At 37.6% G+C, this 25,664-nt stretch overlaps 1 protein-coding gene and 1 long non-coding RNA gene across 2 annotated transcripts in view; one reads left to right on the top strand and one right to left on the bottom strand.

Moving 5' to 3' along the window:
• Positions 1 to 25,664, top strand: part of LOC127860908 (uncharacterized) — a 345,694-nt gene that overhangs the window by 140,077 nt on the left and 179,953 nt on the right. The window contains exons 57-61 of the mRNA XM_052399220.1: positions 794 to 973; positions 4,389 to 4,574; positions 5,559 to 5,738; positions 6,831 to 7,010; positions 7,418 to 7,597. Coding sequence (XP_052255180.1) covers positions 794 to 973; positions 4,389 to 4,574; positions 5,559 to 5,738; positions 6,831 to 7,010; positions 7,418 to 7,597 — 906 coding nt within the window. The remainder of the gene's footprint in view (positions 1 to 793; positions 974 to 4,388; positions 4,575 to 5,558; positions 5,739 to 6,830; positions 7,011 to 7,417; positions 7,598 to 25,664) is intronic.
• On the bottom strand, positions 13,340 to 20,870 carry LOC127860754 (uncharacterized). Its single transcript, XR_008039915.1, has 3 exons — positions 20,420 to 20,870; positions 13,660 to 13,730; positions 13,340 to 13,379 (listed from the first exon to the last, which is right to left on the bottom strand). It is a non-coding gene; the product is annotated as an uncharacterized LOC127860754 (long non-coding RNA).

Below are 25,664 nucleotides of genomic sequence, written 5' to 3'. Positions count from 1 at the left end.
AACAATACCCCACGCCCCTACCCAGAATCCCTTCCCCCCAACCTCCCCCACCAAATTTATTTTTTAACATCATCTTATAAATTACCCCATCTCACATTACACCCCCCTCTCATCCCCCCTACTCTCCCTACCCACCCCCAATTTTTTTTGTAAACATCATCGTATAAATTACCACACCCCACATTATACCCCCCTCTCACCCCCACCCCCCTACACCCCCATTTTTTTAAACATCATGTAATGAATTACCACGACCGACATTATACCCCCTCTCACCCCCCTCTCATCCCCCTCTCACCCCCTACCCCGCTCCCCCCTCCCATTTTTTTTTCCTTTTTGTCTTTTTGAAAGATCGTCTAATACATTATTGAATATGAACAATTTCCTCATGATGACTTACGTTATAATGTCAAGCACTCGAATAGTCGAGCGTGCTGTCCTCTGACAGCTCCTGTTTTATTGCTTGTAAGTCATGTTTCTCATAGATTAAGGTTGATATTTATTCAAACATAATTCTTGTTTACTCACTTCTTGATGTAACGTCTTGTGTAATTAATCAACTTGCAGTATCAATGTTAATCAAATCATATTCTAATTATTTGTTATACCATTTGTATTGTGCAATTTTAAAACAAAGATTGCGCTTACATTACGTTTCTCTTTTATTTATGTTAGCATTTACATTTCATTCAATACAAGTTTTTAATCTTGTGCTATTTTGTCCAATTAAATCATAAACTGGTATTGTTTAGTGACAGCTTGTGAATTGTCTACCTGATGATGTCTATTTCAGACTGTGGAGTCCCACCTATCCACAGCCACGCCCAGGTCAATATGACAAGGTCAACATACGGGTCCACAGTGCCTTACAGCTGTATGACCGGCTACAACCGGACCTCCAGAGGGAACTCGGCCTTGACATGCAATGCTACCGGTCACTGGGACGGCACAGTAGACCCATGTTTGCTTGTCGGTGAGCGCCAACAGTGTACTGAGAATCTGAACTTTTTACCTTTGCTATACCCTCACTAGAGATTATTTGATTCTATATTGAGTTATACCCCAATTGTACCTCCATTGTAAATAGTTATACCTCCATTACAGTGAGTTATAACCCCATTATACCCCCAGTGGAGTTAGTTATACCCCCATGACAGTGCGTTATACCCAATTATACCCCATTGGAGTTAGTTATACCCACATTTCAGTTAGTCATACCCCGTTAAAAAAGTGAGTTTTACCACCATTACAGAGAGATAGCCCACATTACACTGACGTTACCACAATTTTAATGAATTACAGTGAGTTAACCCCCAATAGAACGAGTTATACCCCCACTACAATTAGGTACCGGTATACACCTAATACATTTGATAATACCCTCACTTGGGTGAATTATATCCCAACATCAGTAAGTTATTTCCACCCACTTAAGTGTATAACATCCCAAATACAGTATACAGAAAGTGTGTAAGCTTCTTCCTGAATGTAAGAGCGGGAGGCTACTTCTATTATGTAGGGTGAGGGTGAAGCTTAATGTGAAACACGTATAGCACTGTTTATGTTTGTCAGTAAAAAAAGAGTTTCCTTTTTCTAAGTTCTCTTGCAGAATAGAAATAAAAATAACACCACTAAATGTATATTACTTACAAGAAAGGGCATGTAAACCACATGGCTATATCAATGTCATACTTTTGGGTCGAACGTACAATTATTTACTATTACAACTAAGGTTAATAGTCGTTTTCCGAAAATGGGTATGCAGGCTACTACCATTCACCAAATTACACTCAATCCACAACCGTGCAGAGAAAGAGCTCGCAACGCGGAAGAGTATGCCTTACATAACATTGTTGCCATATGAAAATAGTCCACTTCATGTTAAGTTATAATTGCGTAGCACAGCTCTCAAAGGTCAAATAGGCAGGTCAGCCAATAGATGCATTCTGGAAGACGCATCGGGACTTCTAAATGAAATCTGAAATACACACATACACGTGCACAGCTGAGGCTATTAATTAGCTACCTAAATAACAGAGGATTTATTATCAGATCAACAGGAGAAAAAAGTAAAATCCCAATACTATTTTACTGAGTGATAAATAAAACTATTATTTCATTGTGTAAAGCAAAAACAATTTTAAAAGAAACATGTTTTATTATACTATGCTTATAAATTCCATTTCATTATTGTTTCGTTATGAGAAAACCCGAGATATTGTCATAGCCAGCTCGTCGTCCGCCGTCCGACGTCCGCCGTCCGCGTCGTGCTTAAACCTTAACATTTTGTTAAGGTTTTGAAAATTGGCTGTAAAATCAAAGTGCTTCAACCTACAACTTTGAAACTTCATATGTAGCTGCACCTTGATGAGTTCTACACGCCACATCCATTTTGGGGTCACTAGGTAAAAGGTATGAGGTGCTCTTGTTTGATATTATTGTGTTTGATGTATATTGAAATAGTACTTTGCATTTTGACTCGTTACTCGTCACCAAAGCGTTCGTGGAGACATTATGGAATATCGTTAAGCGTTGAAAACACAGTATTGCTTCCAAGATGAGGAAACAAAAAATCAAAATTTGCCAGTATGCTATAAAGAACACAGTTTTACTTCAAATTTTATCAAAAAGACCTGCGTCATGCTAAAAAGGACCTTATTTCATATGTAGCCAGCGGCCCTATTGTCCAGCATGCACATCTCATAGTATGGTAAGTATAACACCGCATAACATTGCGTGATTGATAGCGAACAGAGCAGCTCAAGACCAGAGAGCGCTATTGCGCAGATATTACTTAGATATATATGTTTAACATCTTTCGCAAGTGAAGTTTGTGTAAATCCTGTTAAAAATGAGAGAGTGTAAATCAATGTCATTGAAGTTTTTTGCAAATATCACCACTGTTAACAATCAAAAGAAAATACATTGGTGTTTGTCTCCGTTCGATTGGCGTACGTTAAAAAGTTGAACACTATGTACTGTGCCTGTAAGTAAATACATTAACAAAGCAGCAAACATTTACAGTGCCTTCAGCGCTTTGATAATGTAAAAAGGGCCGGTTTGCTCCTTTACATCCGATTGTCTTAAAAATGTCTTTAAGGTTGTCACAGATGTTAACCTAATCATGCCAAAACAAATGTTCACCTTCAAAGTCAAGTTAATTCTTAGATGATACATATGTTATAAGAAACTGGGGGTGGTTTCCAGTGTGATACAATGTGGGCAAACAGTTCCTATATGATACATACGAAGTAAACAGTTGGTACCAGTCTCGTGTGTGATACACAGTTGGTATTTAGTGCGGTACCAGTTTCTTATGTAATAAACATGTAATAAACGTGTGTGATGCACAAAAGGTACATAGTATGGTGCCAGCCTGTGGGATACACAATAAGTAAGTTGTATAGTACCAGTCTCATAATGGGGTACCGGTCACATATGTGATACACAGTAAGTAAATAGTGGGTTACCAGTATTTTGTGTGATACACAATAAGAACATAGTGGGGCACCAATCTAGCGTGTGATACACAATAAGTACATAGTGGGGTACCTGTCCCCTGTGTGATATACAATAAGTTCACATTATGGTACCAGTCTCTTGTGTGATGCATTGCAGGTACAAAATGGGGTTCCAGTCTGTTGTGTAGTACACAGTAAATACATAGTGGGTTACCAGTCTCCTATGTGATACATAGTTTGTACACAATGGGGTATCAGTCTATTGTGTGGTACACAGTAAGAACATAGTGGGTTACGAGTCTATTGGATGATACACAGTAAGTACATAGTGAGTTACAAGTCTATTGTGTGGTACATGGTAAGTACATAGTGTGTTACGAGTCTTTTGTGTGGCACACAGTAAGTATATAGTAGGTAACGAGTCTATTGTGTAATACACAGTAAGTACATAGTGGGTTACAAGTATATTGTGTGATACACAGTAAGAACATAGTGGGTTACAAGTCTATTGTGTGATACACAGTAAGTGCATAGTGGGTAACACGTCTACTGTGTGATACTCAGTAAGTACATAGTGGGTTACAAGTCTATTGTGTGATACACTGTAAGAACATAGTGCGTTACGAGTCTATTATGTAATACACAGTAAGTACATAGTGGGTTACAAGTCTATCGTGTGATACACTGTAAGTGCATCGTGGGTTACGAGTCTATTGTGTAATGTACAGTAAGTGCATAGTGGGTTACTAGTCTATTGTGTGATACACGGTAAGTACATAGTGGGTTACGAGTCTATTGTGTGATACACAGTAAGTACATAGTGGGTTACAAGTCTATTGTGTAATACACAGTAAGTACATAGTGGTTGCGAGTCTATTGTGTAATAAGTTCAAGGTGTTCTTACAGTTTGCTCTTTAAATACTCTAGATTGTGGCTTACCTGCGTCTGTTGTGAACAGTGTGTACAAACTGAATGATCAGAACAGAACCGCTTACGGAAGCCACGTCAACTACAGCTGTGTAATGGGCTATTACCAATCCGGGGGAGTGTCACAGCTCGAGTGTAACAATGAGGGTCAGTGGAAAGGCAACCGTATCAACTGCACAATCTATGGTAACTATTCAAACCGTATCAACTGCACAATCTTTGGTAACTATGCAAACGGTATCAACTGCACAATCTATGGTAAAAATGCAAACTGTATAAACTGCACAATCTATGGTAACTATTCAAACCGTATCAACTGCACAATCTATGGTTACTATGCAAACCGTACAACTGCACAATCTACGGTAACTATTCGAAACGTATCAACTGCACAAGTTATGGTAACAATGCAAACCGTATCAACTGCACACTCTATGGTAACTATTAAAACCGTATCAACTGCACAATCTATGGTAACTATGCAAACTGCATCAACTGCACAATCTATGGTAACTAAACAAACCGTATCAAATGCACAATCTATGGTAACTATTCTAACCTATCAACTGCACAATGTATGATAACTATTCAAACCGTATCAACTGCACAATCTATGGTAACTATGCAAACCGTATCAGCTGAACAAAATTTGTTAAGTATGCAAATCGTATCAAGTGCACAAGCTATGGTAACTATGCAGACTATATCAACTGCACAATCTATGGTTACTACGGTGTCCATGTAAAAGTGTCGTTGGTCATCACGAAGTTTTCTATTTTGTCATGTTGTGACATATAGTTCTGTTTCCTTCTTACATAAGTTATGTAAATATTCAAATTGCGTTTGTTGCCAGTGATGTATTATCTAAAATAATCTTGATCTGTATTGAAATATAATGCTTGTTAACCCACCATTTCTATTAAACTCTTCAGTTAATCCTCAACTTGCACCATCATGTTAATCAAAGTTTTGTAACTTTCTTTGATATCACCTAAGGTGTGCAATTTCAAAAGCATACAAAGCAATTCCATTGAGTTTGTCTTCTATTTGTGTAAGGAATAATAGTTCATTTGATGAAATTTTCTAATCATGTGCTATTAGTTACCACTAAAATCATGGTATTGTTAAGCAACAGCCTGTGACCTGTCAACCTGAAGCTGTGTATTCCAGACTGTGGAGTCCCACCTACCTTCAACCACGCCCAGGTCAATATGACAAGGTCAACGCACGGGTCCACAGTGTCTTACAGCTGTATGACCGGCTACAACCGGACTTCCAGAGGGAACTCGTCCATGACATGCAATGCTACTGGCCACTGGGATGGCACAGTAGACCCCTGTTTACCTGTCGGTGAGCAATAACAGTGTACTGAAAATCTGTCTGTCTGTGTGTTTGTGTCTGTCTGTGTGTGTGTGTGTCTGTATGTCTGTCTATCTGTCTGTCAGTCTGTCTGTCTATCTGTCTGTAAGTCTGTCTGTCTGTATGTCTGTATGTCTGTCTTTCTGCTATACCCGCATCTGTAGTGAGTTATAACCCCATTACAGTGAGTCATACCCCATTACAGTGAGTCATACCCCGTTACAGTGAGTCATACCCCCATTACAGTGAGTTATACCCTCATCTACAGTGGGCTATACCCCAACTACAGTGAGTTATAACCCCATTATAGTGAGTTATACCCCCACATATACCACCATTTACAGTGGACTGTATCCCATCTACAGTGAGTTAAACCCGATCTACAGTGAGTAATGACCTTATCTACAGTGAGCTATACCACATCTAAAGTGAGCTATACCCCATCTACAGTGAGTGATAAACCCATCTACAGTGAGTTATATCCCCATCTACAATGAGCTATACACCATCTACAGTGAGTGATAACCCCTTTTGCAGTGAGATATTCCCCCATCCATCTACAGTGAGTTATAACCCATATACAGTGAGTTATACTCAAGTAACAGTGAGTGATAATCCAATCTACAGTGAGCTATGCCCCATATACAGTGAGAAATGCCCCTATCTACAGTGAGTGATAAACCCATAACAGTGAGTTATCATAGCCCCATCTACAGTGAGCTTTACCCCATCTACAGTGAGCTATTCTCCATATACAGCAAGCTTTACCCCATCTATAGTGAGTGATAATCCCCATCTTCAGCTTGTTATATTGCTACAACACTGATTTTGCCATTAATACACTGAGTTAAAACTTTACTTCAGTGTGTTATACCCACGTGTTACATCTGGAATACAGTTTACAGTTAGCTAGGGGATTTACTAATTCCAGAATGTTGCTAGAGGGAGAAGCTTCCTTCGAATCACCTAGTAATGTACGACAATGAGTATACCTCTTAGTCCAAAACTTTTTGCACTATGTAACTGCACTTGTTACTGAAGAATTTCCAAATATTTCGCCCAACCTGAAGCTGTCTATTTCAGACTGTGGAATTCCACCTACCCACAACCACACCCAGGTCAATATGACGAGGTCAACATACGGGTCCACGGTGTCTTTCAGCTGTATGACCGGCTACAAACGGACCTCTAGAGTGAACTCGGCCATGACATGCAATGCTACTGGCCACTGGGACGGCACAGTAGACTCCTGTTTACTTGTCGGTGAGCACCAAAAAAGTACTGAGAGTCACGACTTTTTTTAGTCATACTCCCACTATATTTATACCCCCATTGAATTGCGTTATACCAAATAACCTGGAGTAATACACCCATTACACTGACTAATACACCTTTTTTATGAGTTATATACCCATTTGCCCCCATTTAAATAGTGAGTTAAATCCCTGTTTCATTGATTTAAACCTCAACTAAATTAGTCATAGACCAACCAAATTCATTATGCTCCCGTAACAGTGAGTTTTAACTCAAATACAGTTTGTTATACCCACACTTTACAACCTGAATTAAGTATACAGTTAGCTGTACATATTCTACGGGACACCTACATAAGACGGCTTGTCAAGCACACAAACAACGTGGGTAAGGTTATATTTTTTGGTCTATTTCAGACTGTGGAGCCCCACCTAACAACACACACGCCCAGGTCAATATGACGAGGTCAACATACGGGTCGACAGTGTCTTACAGCTGTATGACTGGCTACAACCGGACTTCCAGAGGGAACTTTGTCATGACATGCAATGCTACTGGCAACTGGGACGGCATAGTAGACCCCTGTTTACCTGTCGGTGAGCACCAAAAGTGTATTGAGAGTATTGATTTTTAATCTTTGATTATAATCTCAGTGTGTTATACCTCCATTAAAATGAGTTGTACCTTTATTACTGTAAGTATTACCTACATTGAGGTATACCCCCATTACATTGAGTAATACACATATGACAATGAGTTTGCCCTCTCTTTCAGTCAGTTATATCACAACATCAGTCAGTTATCCCCAAAATACAGGGAGTAATGTCCTCATAACAATTAGTTATACCCCCACTATAAGGACTTATGTCCACATAACAATAAGTTATATCCCCATTATAGACCATTGAGGACCACAATCAAAATAAGGGCTTGCTCTTTTTGTGTTATCCTTGGTGTAAGTAAGCATGTCATATTTTATTGTACATGATATAGTTTTTACTAATTGCTTAGTATGTTATGTTTTAATGCCATAAATACGTTTCCTGCTATCTATTAGCTACACCTTTTCAAGGTGGGTTATCTCATCCAGAAATAAATCAAGGGCTGGGGAACCATCCACCTCCATAATGAAAGTAGATCAGGGTAAACATAGGGCAATGTAAGCTAACCGGAAATCAAGAACCTCAACTCATCTTCCTTTTCTGGACCGCCATGCTTGCACGCCATTTTTCGTCTCCGGAGTAAACATTGGATTTTCGTTTGTTTCTGCGTGGTTGTTCGGGTTATTTTAGAGATAAATTGCTTGATTTATCTTTTCTCTTTCCTTCAGAAGTTATTTCATGTAAAAATTGTCGAAACTTAAATTGTGTTCAGCTTTGCTGGGATTTTTGTACGTGCTCATTTAAATGAGCACGTACATCTCGTGATCTTCGTCAATAGGCAATTGAGAAGATTTGTACAGTGTAAATATTTTGTTTTAAATGTATTTTTTATCAAATCTGTTTTATAAACACTGCTTATTGTCTTGTAGGTTTTTTTCTTTTTCTTCTATTTCAGAAAATTATAAAAGAAGTTACATACGAGAGGTTCGTGAAAACGTACAGACGAACCTTCGGCAGAGGATAAATACCCGGTGACTGTGCATACCAGGGATGACAAGTTGCAGCATCAGTCACTGGGTTCCGGGCAAGATGGCGGTCGTACTGCGCGTATTGCTGTCAGTCGATCAACATCAGACCATATGGCGAACCCCATACGCCGGTCTTTGCACGAGGGCATTGGTCAAGGACATCGACCAATGTCTGACTATATGGCAAGCGCCATAAATCGGTGATTATCCGATGACCACACTGGCCCATGGTACCGGTCTCCGGTCACCTGGGACCGGTCCGATCATAGGGGACCGGTCACCGATCACCGGTCATGGGTCACAGGTCAACGATCAGAATAAGACGTCGTTCTTCATCATCGGGCTATTCTTCCTCCTCTTCCTCTTCTTCGTCGTCAATGAGTACCGACACTAGGGGTAGACGTCGGACACGCTCTCCTTTTTTGAGCATTCCTCATTCCCGGCGTCGATATGCTCGTTACCGATCATCTCGATGCTCACGGAGACGCTACTTTACGAGACGTCATTCCCATCGCATACGATCTAGTTCTCGGCATCGCAGGGATAAAGGACGTCAACAAGCTTCACGTAGGTATAGTCGTTCCGACTATTCTTATCGTTCAAAGTTCTTTCCTTTTTCGGATTGTAATTTCTTCTTACCGAATGTACCAGTTCCAGTTTCCAGTTTGACATCAACACAGGTTGCAGTGGCTGGTCACAATTCTCAGGCTTTGTGTTCTGGTGTTCATCTCACGACTACGGCTATTTTGTCTGCACAACGGGTATCTTCTATGTTACCTAGTCGTGTACCCCCTGTTTCTACCCCGTCGAATTCTGACACATGGGTTCAAGATTATTTTTGATTGTCTGATCCTAAACATCATGTAGGTAGTAACAGCTACAAGCCTCCTGTACCAGTTCCAACTTCCGGCTTGGATTTTTCAAAACTACCGGCTCATGATCCTGACATCAACAAGCGTTGACTTACTACACATAGTGCTTCAAATTCTGTTTCCATTCCTTACTCCATGTTGGAAAATTGGTAAAGGAGAGTGCGCATATCATTAGGTCATTCTAACGAGATAGATTTCATGTAAGCGACAATTTTGCAGTTAATTTGTGTTTGGTCGGACTATGTTCCTGAAGAACTTCGTGATTTGTTAATTCATCTCTCACGAACGAAATTGTTCCTTTCACATAATTCTGTGTCTTCAATGTCTGAGATGCTAAGAATTGGTAGAGATCTTATCCTTTCATCTTTACCTAAAGATTTTGTATTAGAACCAGGTATGAATTCCCTTAGAACGGCACCTCTCTCATCAGGATTACTGTTCGGTGGAAGGTTTCAAAACGCAATCACAGCGGACAGGGATGATCTCTTACATGCTTCTTTAGCTATAAAGAACTCTAGACAACGCCAAGGGGCCTTTACGCGTCCAGCTTCTAGGCCACCGGCAGTTCCAGCAGCTAAGAAGGATAAGAGGAACACTCTTTTCTCTAATAGGCCTTCGTTAAATCCACGGTCGGTTCCTAATAGACAGCCTTCATTTAACAGACCTTCCTTATCTTAGAGGTTTTCTGTTAAGAATTCTAGGGAAAAGAGTTAACCTTAGACGGATAAGAGGAATTCCAAACTTCCTGTCCGCAGGGGCGGACCTCCTCCTTACCAGCCCTAGGGGCCACTTCTGCCGACATCTCCTCAAATGCCGGAAATACCAGTCGGGGCCATACTTCTACATTTTCAAATCGATGTCTTCTAATAACGTCGGACGCTTGGGTTCAGTCTCTTGTTACAAAAGGCATGATTTTTCAATTCGAAAACAGACCTCCATTTTCTCGCGTCCCTAAAGAGCTGGTATCTCCGGATCCACATATTCCAGAGTCCATTCTCGGTCTCTTGGAAAATCAGGCGGTAGAAAGGGTTCTAGACCCTTATTCTCCAGGATTTTACAGTCGTCTGTTTCTTGTTCAAAAGAAAGATGGTTCCTGGAAACCAGTTCTAGACTTAAAAGTCTTAAGCATGTATCTACTCAAACCAACTTTCAAGATGGAGACTCCTTCTTTCATACGGAATTCCATCAAACTCCTGCTCTGGGGGTGTCTTTGGATCTGGAAGATGCGAACTTCCATGTTCCTATACATCCCAAATTCCGGAAGTACCTGCGCTTCGCCTTGCGAGGCCAGGTCTACCAGTTCCGGGCGATGCCATTTGAGTTGGCAAAGGCGCCTCTAGTCTTTACCAAGCATATTGCTGCGGTCGGAGCACACCTCCGACTTCACGGTATTCTTCTTCTTCAGTATTTCGACGACTGGCTTTTACACCAGCTTGATCGTCAATTGCTTTTGCACCACCTAGAATTATCTCGTAAGGAACTCCTATCCTTAGGGCTCCTCCTAAATGCAGACAAATTAGAACTCATTCCCTCTCAGGATTTCACTTTCGTAGGAATGAATTTCTTGACCCACATTAATCGGGTCAGAGTGTCACGGCAACGTATATCAGACCTTCTGGTGAAGGTAAAATGGGTTTTGTCCCAAGCTCATATAACAGCTCAAGAATTCCTCTCTCTCTACGGTATCCTGAGCTTAATAGCAGAATATGTGCAGTTGGGACGTCTGTTCCTACGTCCTCTTCAGCATTTCCTCTCCGCTAGATGGAAATGGTCTCCGGACAATCTGTTATCACAGATTCCAATTCTTCCGGACTTAGTACCTCATATTCAGTGGTTGCTAGACGAGGAAATTCTCTTGGCAGGAGTACCACTTCTTCCTCCGCAACCATCTTTATCTCTAAGGACGGACGCGAGCAAGGAATGGTGGGGTGCTCATCTCGAACCACTCAGTCTTATATTTGCAGGGTTTTGGTCTAATCATGAGTCACATCTGCATATCAACTATCAAGAAATGCGAGCAGTCTTTCTAGCTGTATCTCATTTCCAGTCACATCTTTGAGACTCTTGTGTGATGGTGTCAACAGACAACACATCAGTTGTGACTTGCATTCAGGCACGGGGAAAAATAATCTCACTTTCTGTATTTGGAAACTAGGAAATAACTTGTTGTTTGAAAGACGCTCAACATTTATCTTCTAGCAAAATATATTCCAGGTCGCCTCAACGCCATGGCGAATGGTTTGTCTCGCAAACATCAGTTACTTCCGTCGGAGTGGACACTTTATCAGGAAGTGGCAAATCAGATCTTTTTTATGTTTGGTTATCCACTGGTCGACTTATTTGCGACCAGACACAACCACATACCTCTTCTGTATGTGAGTCCAGTAAACGATCCAGCAGCGTTGGAAGTCGACGCGCTTTCGTTCGATTGGACCAACTGGTCCAACCCATTTTGATTCCCAAGGTATTGGCGATAATCAGGGTGAGTTCGTGTTGCATACTCCTGATTGCCCCTTGGTGGCTCAGGAGATCTTGGTTCAACGATCTTCTCAGTCTCCTGAACGATTATCCCATGAAACTTCCTCACATATCAGTCTCAATAGGCAGATTACATGCGGATCCAGCAATCTTCCACTTACACGTCTGGCCGTTATCAGGCAATCTCTGTAGAAGAAACGTTTTTCTGTCAGGGCTTCAAACCTCGTTGCTTCTGCAAGGAGAAAGTTCACCAGAGCAGTCTATGATGCTCGCTGGAAACTCTTCTCTTACATGTGTATTCGAGGGAAAATTGATCCCCTCAATCCCTCTGCTAGATGCATAGCGGATTTGCTCATCTATCTTTTTGATGATAAGAAACATTGTCTTAACTCCATCAAAGGACATAGAACTATGATTTCACATACATTGGCTTTTCGTAAGTCATCACAAGTCTGTGCTGATCCAGCGTTTCCGGAAGTGATAAGAGCTATGGAACTCAGACGTCCTGTTTCTCGGACACTTGCTTCTAAATGGGATTTGGCTTGTATTCTTTGTTCTCTTACTAAGGCTCCATATGGGCCTCTTGATCAAACTCCGTTACAGTTCCTAAGTTGGAAAACCGTTTTCCTTCTTACTATGGTTTCAGCCAAACGGAAAAGTGAAATGCATGCTCTTTCTATCGAGGATGGTCATCTTCGTTTTGATTCCTCCGATGGATCTGTTACGTTGTTATGTCAGCCATGATTCCTTGCTAAAAATTAATTCCCCGCTATGGCTTCTAAACCCTTTAAAGTCCCAAGTATTTCTAGGACACTTGTGGACATGAAGATGATGATAGACTCTTTTTCCCGGTCAGGGCTTTGAACTTCTATCTTAAAACAGTAAAGTCTAATTCGAGGTTCTCGCAAGAGACTTTTTATTCCTTTAAACGGGTGGTGATGTGTCTGCGGCTTCTATTTCTCGTTGGGTAGCCTCGATTTTAAGGAAGGTTTATTCTTCTCTCTCATCTAGGGATTTATCCCTTTTTAAGATCAGACCGCATAAATTAAGAGCTCTTTCGGCTTCGTGGGCGTATAGTAATAATGTTCCACTGTCTGAAGTGCTTCAAGCTTCTTTCTGGAGGAATCCGACCACCTTTTCCTCTTTCTATCTTCGTTCTCTTGATGGTCAACAAGACAATTTCTATATGTCTGTGGCTTGCAATTGTGTTCCTTATATTATAAAAAATGTATATATACAGACAACACACAAGCTGGGTTCATTACATGTCCATTTAATTTAGTTTTCCCTCAACACTATAACTTTTAATGATTACATAATTGTAATACAATCTCTGGAAATAACTGTATTTAAAGCGTCTCAGAGAAATCACAAAGGCGTCGCAAAGTTGTCAAAGCCCTGAAATAACAATAACAATATTCTACAATAATATAAATTGATACAGACTTACAATAACATTTAAGTATGTTATCATAAATAAATACTATGTTATTCATACATATCTAGTGGTCGTCAATATAAGGTCTCGCTATATTGTAGCACAATACCATGAAAACTAACAATAGATCGACAACTTACAATAGATCGAACTAGCATTACATTTCCAATGCTAATCATCAAAATAATAAAAGATACAAATCTGAACTTGATAAAAAATACATCCAATAACATGACATACCAATTGTGGATTGGCCTCCTATGACAGCTTATGACCCCAGTCTTGAATGCAGATGATGCCCAGTGCTGTGACTGCAATATTAGCTCATATGTGCAAGCATACAGAAAAGAAAGTGATCTTTGTTATGACTGTTAAATACAAAGAATTATGCTGCCATCATAAACAATACCAAGGTCAATGAAAACAACCATATTTAACTGATAAATACAATACCGACAAAAGCACTATTCAATGGCCATCTAGACTAGCATATTACTAATAAATTTACATAGTTAAAATACAACATACCTTTATAGAAAACAGAATAAAAGTGAAGAACAACTGCTTCAACCAATATGGATGACTGCTTTCCCGCAAATCGTGCTGAATGGTACGCTTGCTTATATACCCTCATTATAATCTATTAGGGGTTACACCCAACTAGTTAAAGTTAAACCGGTTACACATTTCCCCCCTTTGAAAATGACGTCCCGTCATAGTCATAGCGTATATATATTCATTCTTCATTTTGTCCATTGTCAACATATAAAACATAGTTCAAGTGCAACAGCATTCGCACTTAACATTATATATATATATATACATGTACACAATAATTATATATAAAACCTAAAAAACGAAAAAAATCAGTAATTATTTGATAATAAATACAGATGCAGCATCAATGTACCTGTCTATCTGCAACAAATTTACAATACAATATAACATTACTGTTAAATACAGCACCTAAAGAATTATTCAAACAATTATTCAATCTCTCCTCCTCTCTGAAGGAATTGTGTCCTCACAAATATCTAAAAATCATAAAATTTGTTAAAATACATCTATACAAATTTCATAAAACATTTACTTCATGATAGCATTTACTATCTTTCTGGCGATTTCACACTCCATACTCTTTAATATTCCTGAAGACATTAATACTTCTAAAGCATGAAATCTATTGTCAAAAGGTCTGTTTACTAAACTAAACATATGAAAATCATCATATTTAGTTGGTAATTTTCTATGCCGTTCAGATTTTCTAACAGGCTGTAGAGGTAATTGTCTTCTCTTTCTTTGCGCTGCATTGTTGGAATCTTGCTCTTGCAGTGCAGTGTCCTGAGTCGTGTTCTCATCGGTTTCTACTCCTGGCTCTGTGGATCCATTCCCAGCCTCTGCGATAATTTCACTCCTTCCCACTTGTTCCTCTTCCTCATCCGTATTCCTACCAGCTTCTACAGCCGGACAGCCATTTTCTATCGCGTTTTCTTCCCTCTCTGTTCCACTCACTTCTTCTCCAGCGGGTATGGGCTGAGTATGTACAACATCACTCGAGTCCATTCGTCTGTTAATAATCTTCTCCTCGTGTCTGTGGGCGTCCCCACAAATACTTGTTCTGGGTACATGTATAAAACTCGTACAATCCTCATCGGAACTGTCACTCTGGGACGGTTCATTTTCTTCCTTTATTAATCCAACTCCGGATGCATCCTTGCCTATTGCTTTAGAAATCCCCGCTTGCTCTATGACCTCGTGTATACTCTCTCCGTCCACATCTTCCCGAGCCTTCACTGGTAATATATGATTCCTGTGTAAAGTTTTCTGTGTACCACTTTCTACACCTTTAAGCCTGAATACCGGGATGTTTTCATGCGGTTGTTCTGTTATGATATATAGTTCTTCTTCATATTTGTCTGCAAGTTTATGTTTTCCTTCACCATGAGCCATTATCTTCACCAGGACATGATCTCCTACTTCAACCTTGGCTCCTCTTACTTTAAGGTCATATGAATGTTTCTGCTTTTCCTTTGCCTTTGAAATATACCTTTCTACAATTTCTCTTGTCGTTTTAATCCTATCTTTCAAATCTTCAATATATTCCTGACTTGTCTTATTACACGATTGTTCTTGTGATCTTTCAAATTTAGCATCAATAGGTAATTTAGGCTTCCTTCCAAACATCAATTCAAAAGGTGAAAATTTTGTTGATTCATGAGGCGTACAGTTGTAGGAATAAACTAATGAGTTAATGTATTTCTGCCAGTTACTTTTCTGTTCGTTTTCCAAAGTTCCCAGCATGTCTAGTAGAGTTCTATTAAACCTTTCTGGTCCGGCATTTCCCTGTGGATGGTATACAGATGTATGTGTTTTCTTCATGTTGGTGATATTACAAAGTTCTTTGATTAAATCAGATTCAAAGTTTGCGCCTTGATCAGAATGGAGTCTTGTTGGGATACCGTAATGAATGATAAAATTGTTGTAGAAAGCTTCTGCTGTCGTCTTGGCTGTCTGGTTTCTGGTCGGAATAGCTAGTGCGTACTTGGTAAAGTGATCTGTAATAACTAATATGCTGTTGAATCCTCCTTTTGCTGGTTCTAATGAGAGATAGTCAAAACAAACAAGCTCTAGTGGGTAGGTTGTGTGTACATTTACCAGAGGTGCTCTTGTGTTAGTTGCTGTTTTCCTTCTTAAACATTTGTCACACTTAGACACGTATTGCTCTACTTCTGAAGACATTCCTGGCCAAAAAAAATCGCTCTCGTATCAGTTTCATCGTTCGTTCCTTTCCCGGATGTCCTACGTCTGTATGAAGACCTTTCAAAATATCACTTTTATAAACTTCAGGGATCACTAATTGTTCAATATGTGTACCTTGATCTTGAATATCTCTAAACAAAATACCTCTCTTGATCTTCAAATTAGCAAAGTTCTTCTTCATGTTAATGTCATGCTTACTATGTATTTGTTGTGGTAGGCTCTTGTCAATAACTGCTCTTCTCCATTTGTCAACGAAAGGGTCAGATCTCTGTGCTCTCCGAATTTCACGCATTTCTATCTGTGCCAAAGGTTGTCCGAAATTGTCCGCTATGTCTACTACATTTAAAGATAAACAAGGTAACGTCTCAAAATAACATTCAATACTTTGAAGAGAATTGCATATAACTTTAACCACATTGTTATCAAGTACTACATGATTGTTCGAGTCTGAAACTTTTCCTGGTGGGTATCTACTTAAAGCATCAGCATCTGTGTTTTGTACGCCTGGTCTGTAAAAAATATCAAAATTATACTCTCCAATTGCTGCTGCCCATCTTTGACCTGTGGCATCTAATTTAGCTGAAGATAAAACATAAGTTAGTGGATTATTATCAGTGTACACTGTAAAATGACTATGTGATAAATATTCTGAAAATTTCTCCGTAATGGCCCACTTCAACGCTAAAAATTCTAGTTTTAATGCGAAATAATTCTTTTCTGACTTTGTTAGTTGTCGGCTGGCATATGCTATCACTCTCTTCCTTTTGTCATCTTGTTGTTGGTATAAAACTGCTCCTAGTCCTTGTGTTGATGCATCTGTGTGAAGTTCAAAGGGTTTCTGGAAGTCAGAATAAGCAAAAATAGGTGGAGATGTAAGAATTATTTTCAATTTATCAAAGATCTGCTGGTTTTCTTCTGTCCATGTCCATTCTTTGGCATCTTTCTTCTGTTGTGCTTTCTTGCCTGTGGGGTGTGGAATTAATTCTGAGAGAGGTTTTGTAATTTTACTGAAATCTTTTATAAATCGCCTGTAGTAACCTGCAAATGCTAAGAAAGAATGAAGTTCACTAGGGTTTTGATGTTTTGGCCAATTTCGGATCTTCTCAATCTTCTCGGGATCAGTTTCTATGCCTTCGTTGCTCACAATGTGACCTAAAAAGTTAACACGTTGTTTAAAAAATTGACATTTTTCAGGACACAGTTTCAAGTTACACTCCTGCAATCTAGAAAGAACTAATTCTAACCGTTCTAAATGTTCAGACACGGTGCGGCTGAAAATAATCAGGTCATCTAAAAAAATAACACAAATTTTCATATTAAAATCACCTAAACACTCCTGCATTAGTCTTTGATAAGTAGCGGGACTATAACATAACCCAAAAGCCATCTGATTAAATTCAAAGAAACCGAGTGGCCCCACTGTAAATCCGGTGCGTTCCTTGTGTTCTTCTAGAATTTCCACTTGGTGATATCCTGCTTTCATATCGAAGGTTGTAAAGTACTTGGCCCCTTCTAAGCAGTCAAAAATTCGTTCTGTTCTTGGTAAGGCAAATGAATCTTTGATGGTTCTGTCATTTAACATACGGTAGTCCACACAAAGTCTCAGTTTTCCATTCTTCTTTCTTACAAGGACTATGTTGGATGAAAAGGGAGATTTAGATGGTCTAATGATGTTGCAGGCTAGTAGTTGTTCTATATGTTGTCTTACTTCATTGATCATTCCAGGAGGAATTCTTCTGTGTCTCTGCTTAAATGGCCTTTCATCATGCAAGTCTATTCTGTGTTTGATTGATGTACAATTTCCAATATCTGTGTCGCTTGTAGAGAAAATGCTCCTGTGTTTCATTAACAGATCAGTTAAGGCTCGTTTTTGTTCAGAATCTAAAATGTTATCTTCATCAATGCTGAGTTCCTTTACTATATTCTTTCTTTTGATGTCTAGATTTTCTTCCTCTAATCTGTCAAGTACTTCTGCAGTGACTTCTACTGGTTGTAGTTCACATAGTATAGCCTTCGGTGCCAAACATACTGTGTTGGTAGATAGATTGGTCAATGTGACGGTTAAACTCTTCTTCCCAGACATAACTAATGCTGGACTGACTTCTACAGTACTGGGTAGATTACTCTCTGTACATTCCTGAATGAGAGCTGATGTGACTGGATGATCCATTTCTTTGTCTGTGTAGGCTTATTTGGGATCTTTAGATGAAGTGCCCGCATTCGATCCCTCAATAAGAGCACTTACTCTTTTAAATTTCTGTTTCCGTATTTTCCCTTCTGCATATCATTGGGACAGTCGCTCGCAAAATGACCCCGATCACCGCATGCATAACATGGTCCTCTAAAATTGTTACTACCCATTGGTCTGGAAGGTCTATACATCCCTCTTCCTCCTCTTTGTAGTGGTGGTTGTTGAAATCTGCCTCTTCTTATAGCTCTGCCTACATAGTAGTTGGGATTGTTGTATCCTTTCTGAAGGTCTTCTATCTTCCTATTTAACTCATGAACCATGGCCTTTAATTCATTGATTTCTGACTTTTCTTCTTTTTCTGGCTTCTGGGCAACATTGCAGGTCCTTTTCTTGTCTGTCATTTGAAGGTCTTTTTCTAGTCTTCTTAACTCAATCTTGAATCTGTCGTAATCATCAATCGTGTCATACTTGTATTGGGCGATGTGTTTCAAGTCTAACTTCAGCCCTTGAAATAGAACTTGTTTCAGGATCTCATCATTTCCTCGCTTGATTGCCTTCAATTCTATGGCTCGGGCAAAGAGATCTTCTAGTCTTGAAGCATATGCAGTCACTTCTTCTGCGCCTTGAGTACATGAGTAGAATTTTCGCATCACAGACTCTTGGGACTCTATGTTACCATAAGTGCTCTCGAGCTTCTTCAGCACTTCGTGTAGAGATGCACCTGGTCCTAATCTGCGTAAAATATCACCTGCTGTACCTTTCATTGATCTTCTTAGACCCAGCATGATTTGCTTCTCTGTAAATGTTCCCTCTGTCAACAGTGCATGTATTTCGTATCTAAAGGCACCCCAGGTTGCTTCCCCTTTGTTGTCTTCTCCAGAAAATGCTGAAAGTTTGGGGAAATGGTAGGTCCCTGTTTCTGGATAACTTGAAAATCTTGGCATGGAATACTCAAATGGACTCACCCTAGGTTTCCTCTCTTCCTCTGTTTTCTTTGTCAGTCGTCTCACAAAAAGACCTATATCTTCTCCACTCTCTGTCTGAGGATCCATGTTCAGTTCTCTGAGGGCATCTAGCAGCTTCTGTTCCTTTGTTGTAAGTGTACGCTCTTGTTCACATCCACCACTTGCTAGCCCACTCTTATCAGAATCCTCCTCTTCATGTGACCTACTAGTCATTATGTTTTCCAAATATAACAACTAATAAATAAAGAGACTTATAAAAATTGAAACTTGTACAATAAATACAAACTTGTATGACAAATTCACAAAATACACACAGAATTTTCTGGAAATCTGCAACTCTAAAATTGTGGAAACAAGTTCAATATTAAATTAATATTCCCACTGTTTACAGCACGAATGAAAAAACTAATTTAACAATTAAACTGCAAAACTGCCAAATAATACACTAAATGAGTTATAAACACACAAAAATTGTGTACTTCCTGAAAATAAAATGTCAAGGTCAAATAGTTGTCAACAATTTTCTGACAAGGTCACAGTGTACATGTCAATGAAATGTAAGATCCCCAACGAATAATACTAAGCAAGTGAAGCTTTCAGCACGATTGAAAATTAACTACCTGTTAACTTAATAGCTGTGTGATTTGAATGCTGGTCACCACCTCCAGACAAACAACACCTCTGAAATAAACTTGGTGGCCACTGAAAAGTACTGTAATAACATAAAACCAATCAAATATACCCTGTATGTAAGGTTTTCAATATGATGGCAATATTACGAAGTATTTAAGAATAGTAAAGTTGCTTCAAATAGTTAACTAAATAGACTTGTTAGTTAAAGAAACCATCACCAAGGAATATGTTTTAAAATTGCTAAGGTATCATGCAATTGTGACACTTTCCAAATCAATTGTTTAATAATATACTTTTTTCCCCAGGATATTTAAAAAATTGCAGTTAAAAACAAGTTTTAAAACAACAACACATTATTTACAGCATATGGACCACAATGGATTATTTACAATTAAATAAAGAAATTCAACTGCAATTTAATACATAATGGCCTTCCACTATTGGTACTCACAAATACAAATGTGTTTTTCTCAATCACACGGTAATGTCAATGTCACACGCTCCAGTCACTTTTTAGGCACTGATGTTCTACTCGCTCCTAAAGATCGCTCGTCGCTCCCAACAAATAATCGCTCAGAATGCCACCTGGATTGCTCCACTGCACACGCCAACTGTTCCGACCACTGGCTACCGAATAAGCTGTACGTCCTCCATACAACCAAAGATTTTCCACAATCTTTAACAATCATCAATACTCATTTATTTTTTTTTATTTTTTTTTAAATTAATGTTCAGTTCTTAAATGAGAGAAATCTAAAATATAACCACGTTGGGCGCCATTTGTGGCTTGCAATTGTGTTCCTTATATTATAAAAAATGTATATATACAGACAACACACAAGCTGGGTTCATTACATGTCCATTTAATTTAGTTTTCCCTCAACACTATAACTTTTAATGATTACATAATTGTAATACAATCTCTGGAAATAACTGTATTTAAAGCGTCTCAGAGAAATCACAAAGGCGTCGCAAAGTACATATCTAGTGGTCGTCAATATAAGGTCTCGCTATATTGTAGCACAATACCACGAAAACTAACAATAGATCGACAACTTACAATAGATCGAACTAGCATTACATTTCCAATGCTAATCATCAAAATAATAAAAGATACAAATCTGAACTTGATAAAAAATACATCCAATAACATGACATACCAATTGTGGATTGGCCTCCTATGACAGCTTATGACCCCAGTCTTGAATGCAGATGATGCCCAGTGCTGTGACTGCAATATTAGCTCATATGTGCAAGCATACAGAAAAGAAAGTGATCTTTGTTATGACTGTTAAATACAAAGAATTATGCTGCCATCATAAACAATACCAAGGTCAATGAAAACAACCATATTTAACTGATAAATACAATACCGACAAAAGCACTATTCAATGGCCATCTAGACTAGCATATTACTAATAAATTTACATAGTTAAAATACAACATACCTTTATAGAAAACAGAATAAAAGTGAAGAACAACTGCTTCAACCAATATGGATGACTGCTTTCCCGCAAATCGTGCTGAATGATACGCTTGCTTATATACCCTCATTATAATCTTTTAGGGGTTACACCCAACTAGTTAAAGTTAAACCGGTTACATGTCCTCTTGTGGTTGCTCAAACAGTAGTTTCTTCTATGCCGTAAGTTTGCTGGCTCCATCAAAGAATCAAAGTACAATACTGTACTAACGAAGATTATCTGATGAAATAGCTCTACTATCTCTGGCTAAAAGACGTAAATATAGTTATGCTGTGATGGGTAAATATAAACGAACCTTCCCGCCGCAACTACAAAATCAGCTAATAGATAGAAGGTAACGTATTTATGACATTCAAACTAATTTTTTTAAAATAAAACACATTTTTTTTATTAAATACTTACCTGCTATCGGTAAGTCCCACCTTCCACCCCGCTCATCGATTAATATTTTCGTATATTTTTATGAAAAGGAAGATGAGTTATGGTTCTCGATTTCCTGTAAGCTTGCATTGCACTATGTTTAACCCCCAGCTCTTGATTAATTTTTGAATGAGATAACCCGCCTTGAAAAGGTGTAGCTAATAGATAGCAGGTAAGTAATGTATAATTCAAATGAATTTAATTTAAAAAAAATTGTATTTAACTATGTATACGCTTTCTATCTCGAAATGAATCTATATGTCTATCTATAGTGTGTTGTATGCCAATAACAGTGCATTATACTCCCACTACATTGATCTATATCAAAACAACAGTGAGTTATACTCCCACTACAGGGGGTAATGCCCCAACGACATTAAGTTACAACCTCATTAAAGTGTGTACACTTTCAAACTTCCAAATGGAGTGAACAATTCAAAATAAGTATGTCTTAGTGCATAGCTACAAGAGATTGCATTTTAAGCACCCAACTAAAAGTTAAAGTCAAGGTTATGATTAGGTTTATAATAATAATAATAATAATAATAATAATAATAATAATAATAATAATAATAAAAGCTTTATTTACAGAAGGTTACACATAAAGACAATGACACATTATACATATTATGCAAATGAAACAATACTTTTTTTACAATGTGGCATTCTTAAAAAACATACACAAATAGGTATATAATAAGTAAAAAAAATTCAAGCAATATTTTCTTACACCCATGCATAACACACATAGATAGACACACATGAATTATTGATTATAATAATAATAAAAGCTTTTTTAACAGAAGGTTACACATAAAGACAATGACGCATTTTTCATATTATGCAGATGAATCAATTTTTTTACAATGTGGCCTTCTTAAACTTACATACACAAATAGGTCTATAACAAGTAAAACATGTAAACAATATTTTCTTACACCAATACATAAAACACATTTTGCCTTTTAGACAGACACACATGAAATATCATTGAATAGAAAAAAAAGAACAACAACATATGACATATTATTGATTAGAAAATAAATGTGCTTTATATTGCCTTTAAAAAGCAGAGATAGAGCATGCCATTCTTATTCCAATCGGTATACTGTTCCAAATATCCATGCTATGGTATGAAAAAAATCGTTTCTTATAACCTGTATTTGCTTTGGTATTAACAATATCGCTATGGGTGACAGATTTTATGTTATATTTTTGATTTTGAGAAAAAAGTTATAATATTATTTAGATATTCTGGAGTCTGATTGTTGACACATTCATATATCAAGATTGCCGCGTGGTATTTACATCTATTATTAAACTAGAGCCAATTAAGCTGTAAAAACAAATCTGTGGATGGTGTTCTATTTGGCTTTTGTAGAATGACTTTCGCTGCGCGTTTTTGTAAAATATTAACTTTTTAAAATTGGTTTTATTAGCGTTGCCCCAGATCGTACAACAGTAATCGAAACATTTAAGAATAAAAGAATTATGAAATAATTTCTTCATATCAAAAGTGAGATAATTTGATATCTTTTTAGTAGAGTTATTTTACTGCTTATTTTAGAGCATGTTTTATCAATGTGTACTTTCCATTGCAGATGTTTGTCAATATAAAGTCCTAAAATGTTATGGCTAGTGGCATTTTCAATAGCATTATTATCTATATTTAGATCAAGGTTGATAATCTTAATTTTTTGTTTTGATCCAATAAGCATGCATTTTGATTTATTAGGGTTTATTATCATGTTATTGAGGGTGAGACCATTTTTGTATGGAATAAATATCATTTTGTAAGTTAGTTTGAATTTCTGAAGGATTGGCCCCTGAAGCATGTAGTGTCGAGTCATCAGCATACAAGTCTATGTCTGATTGGTTTAGTAATAAACCAATATCATTTATATATATTAGAAACAAGAGAGGGCCCAAAATAGAACCTTGAGGGACACCACTCTTAATAGTAAGAGGGGTAGAAAAACTAGTTCCTAGTTTAACGCATTGTTGTCTTTGACTAAGATAAGAATTAAAAAGGGACAAGGTACCATCCGAACATTGATGAAGTTTTAGTTTGTATAACAGAATGTCATGATCTACTAAATCAAAAGCTTTTTTCATGTCAATAAAAACAGAACCAATACAATTACCGTTATCTACGTCTTTGAGCCACTCATCAATAAGTCGAATCAGTGCTGTTTTGCAAGAATGATTTTCTCTAAAGCCTGACTCATTCAACACTTTTGTTATTTGAAAGAATTTTTTCAATTCATTTGAAAGATGTCTTTCGAGTTTTTTGGCTAAAGTTGGCAAAATTGAAATCGGACGATAGTTATTACAGTCCGCTCTGTCTGAGTCTTTATATATTGGTAGAACATACGCTTGTTTTAACAAATCGGGGAAAATTCCTGTACGAATACAATTATTAATTATCGAGGTAATTGACCAGTTGCCAACTCTGCCCACATTTTGTCGATCAGCCAATAAGATATCGATTTTTCACACACCCCTCGGCAACGCTTATCTGGCCGCCATTTTGTCCGACAAACAAAGCGTGTTGTACATATGGAATGGACGTAATTTTTAAGAGTTTACACAGATTTTATATCAAATGCATGATCATTACTGTTCGATCATTATTTAAAATTGTAGGTGCTATACATACTTTATAAAAGGTTATTATTTTATCTTTATTTCTTGAACATATGAACGAGTAATGAGAAAACAAACACAATAAATAGTTTAACCACACCAGGTGTGTGTTCTATAAAACGTGTTATACCGGTTGATGCACACTATTATTAAGCAGTTTGGACAACATAATAATTGCCACACGTGCTTATTAATCTCAGCGTAATTGTCGATGATTAATTAATAACGGTATGTTGCGTGGATCTCAGAATGAAGGAACATTAGGGCATTGTTAGGTACTGTACACAAGAAAAGAAAACTATTTAATTACTTAAATGATTTCCAATTATATATTTATTTTCTGTGGATCATAAACAAGAGAAATCATTATAAATTGTTAACTTAAATATTGTTTTAACTAAAGTAAAAACAACAAAAAGGTTATTTCAACGCGGCTTAGCCAGCTTAAAGCGACTTCAAGTGTAAAATGTACGGCTTATAATACAACAACAACATTTCTAATACAACATATATTGATACGGGGAGAAATGTGAAAATTGCAATTAACATATAAGGGCCATCTTGTTATAAATAAGCAAATGCATAATATGCTAAATGTATTCAATTCGAATGTTCGTGAACAGCACCGTAATACCAACATTTCATTTTTTGATAGTGAAATGTAACAGGTTCGCATTAAACATAAATGAAATAAAATGCATATTAGACTATCTGTTAATGAAACCACGAAATTAGGCCTGTATTAAATTACAGTTGCAATCAAAATTTAATTTATATCCAAAAAAAAAAATTCGGTGTCTTTTTAAAAATAACACAATAAAACAAAAATCTGAACATTTTTAATAAACAAAAAACCCATCATGATATGGATATGTCATTTGCATTTAATAAAAATATTTTCAAAATTATATATGAATAGCCACCGGGTTCACAGTCAGACGGTTGAATACAAGTTCAAAATCAATATGAAATAAATGCTCATTTATACAGCGGATTTTTCATCACCTCCCTATATAATATGTATAAGAAACGTTTCTGATAGTCAGTCTGCCGTTAACTCATTTATTTTGATTACGCCATTTCTCTCTAAAGTTTTTATGATTGTATTAACGTTTTACAGAGCAGTTTAGGTTAGTGAGCGGCTTT

This window comes from Dreissena polymorpha, chromosome 15 (genome assembly GCF_020536995.1).
Source record: "Dreissena polymorpha isolate Duluth1 chromosome 15, UMN_Dpol_1.0, whole genome shotgun sequence".
Classification (NCBI taxonomy): Eukaryota; Metazoa; Mollusca; class Bivalvia; order Myida; family Dreissenidae; genus Dreissena; species Dreissena polymorpha.
This window is presented reverse-complemented; position numbering and strand designations above follow the sequence as displayed.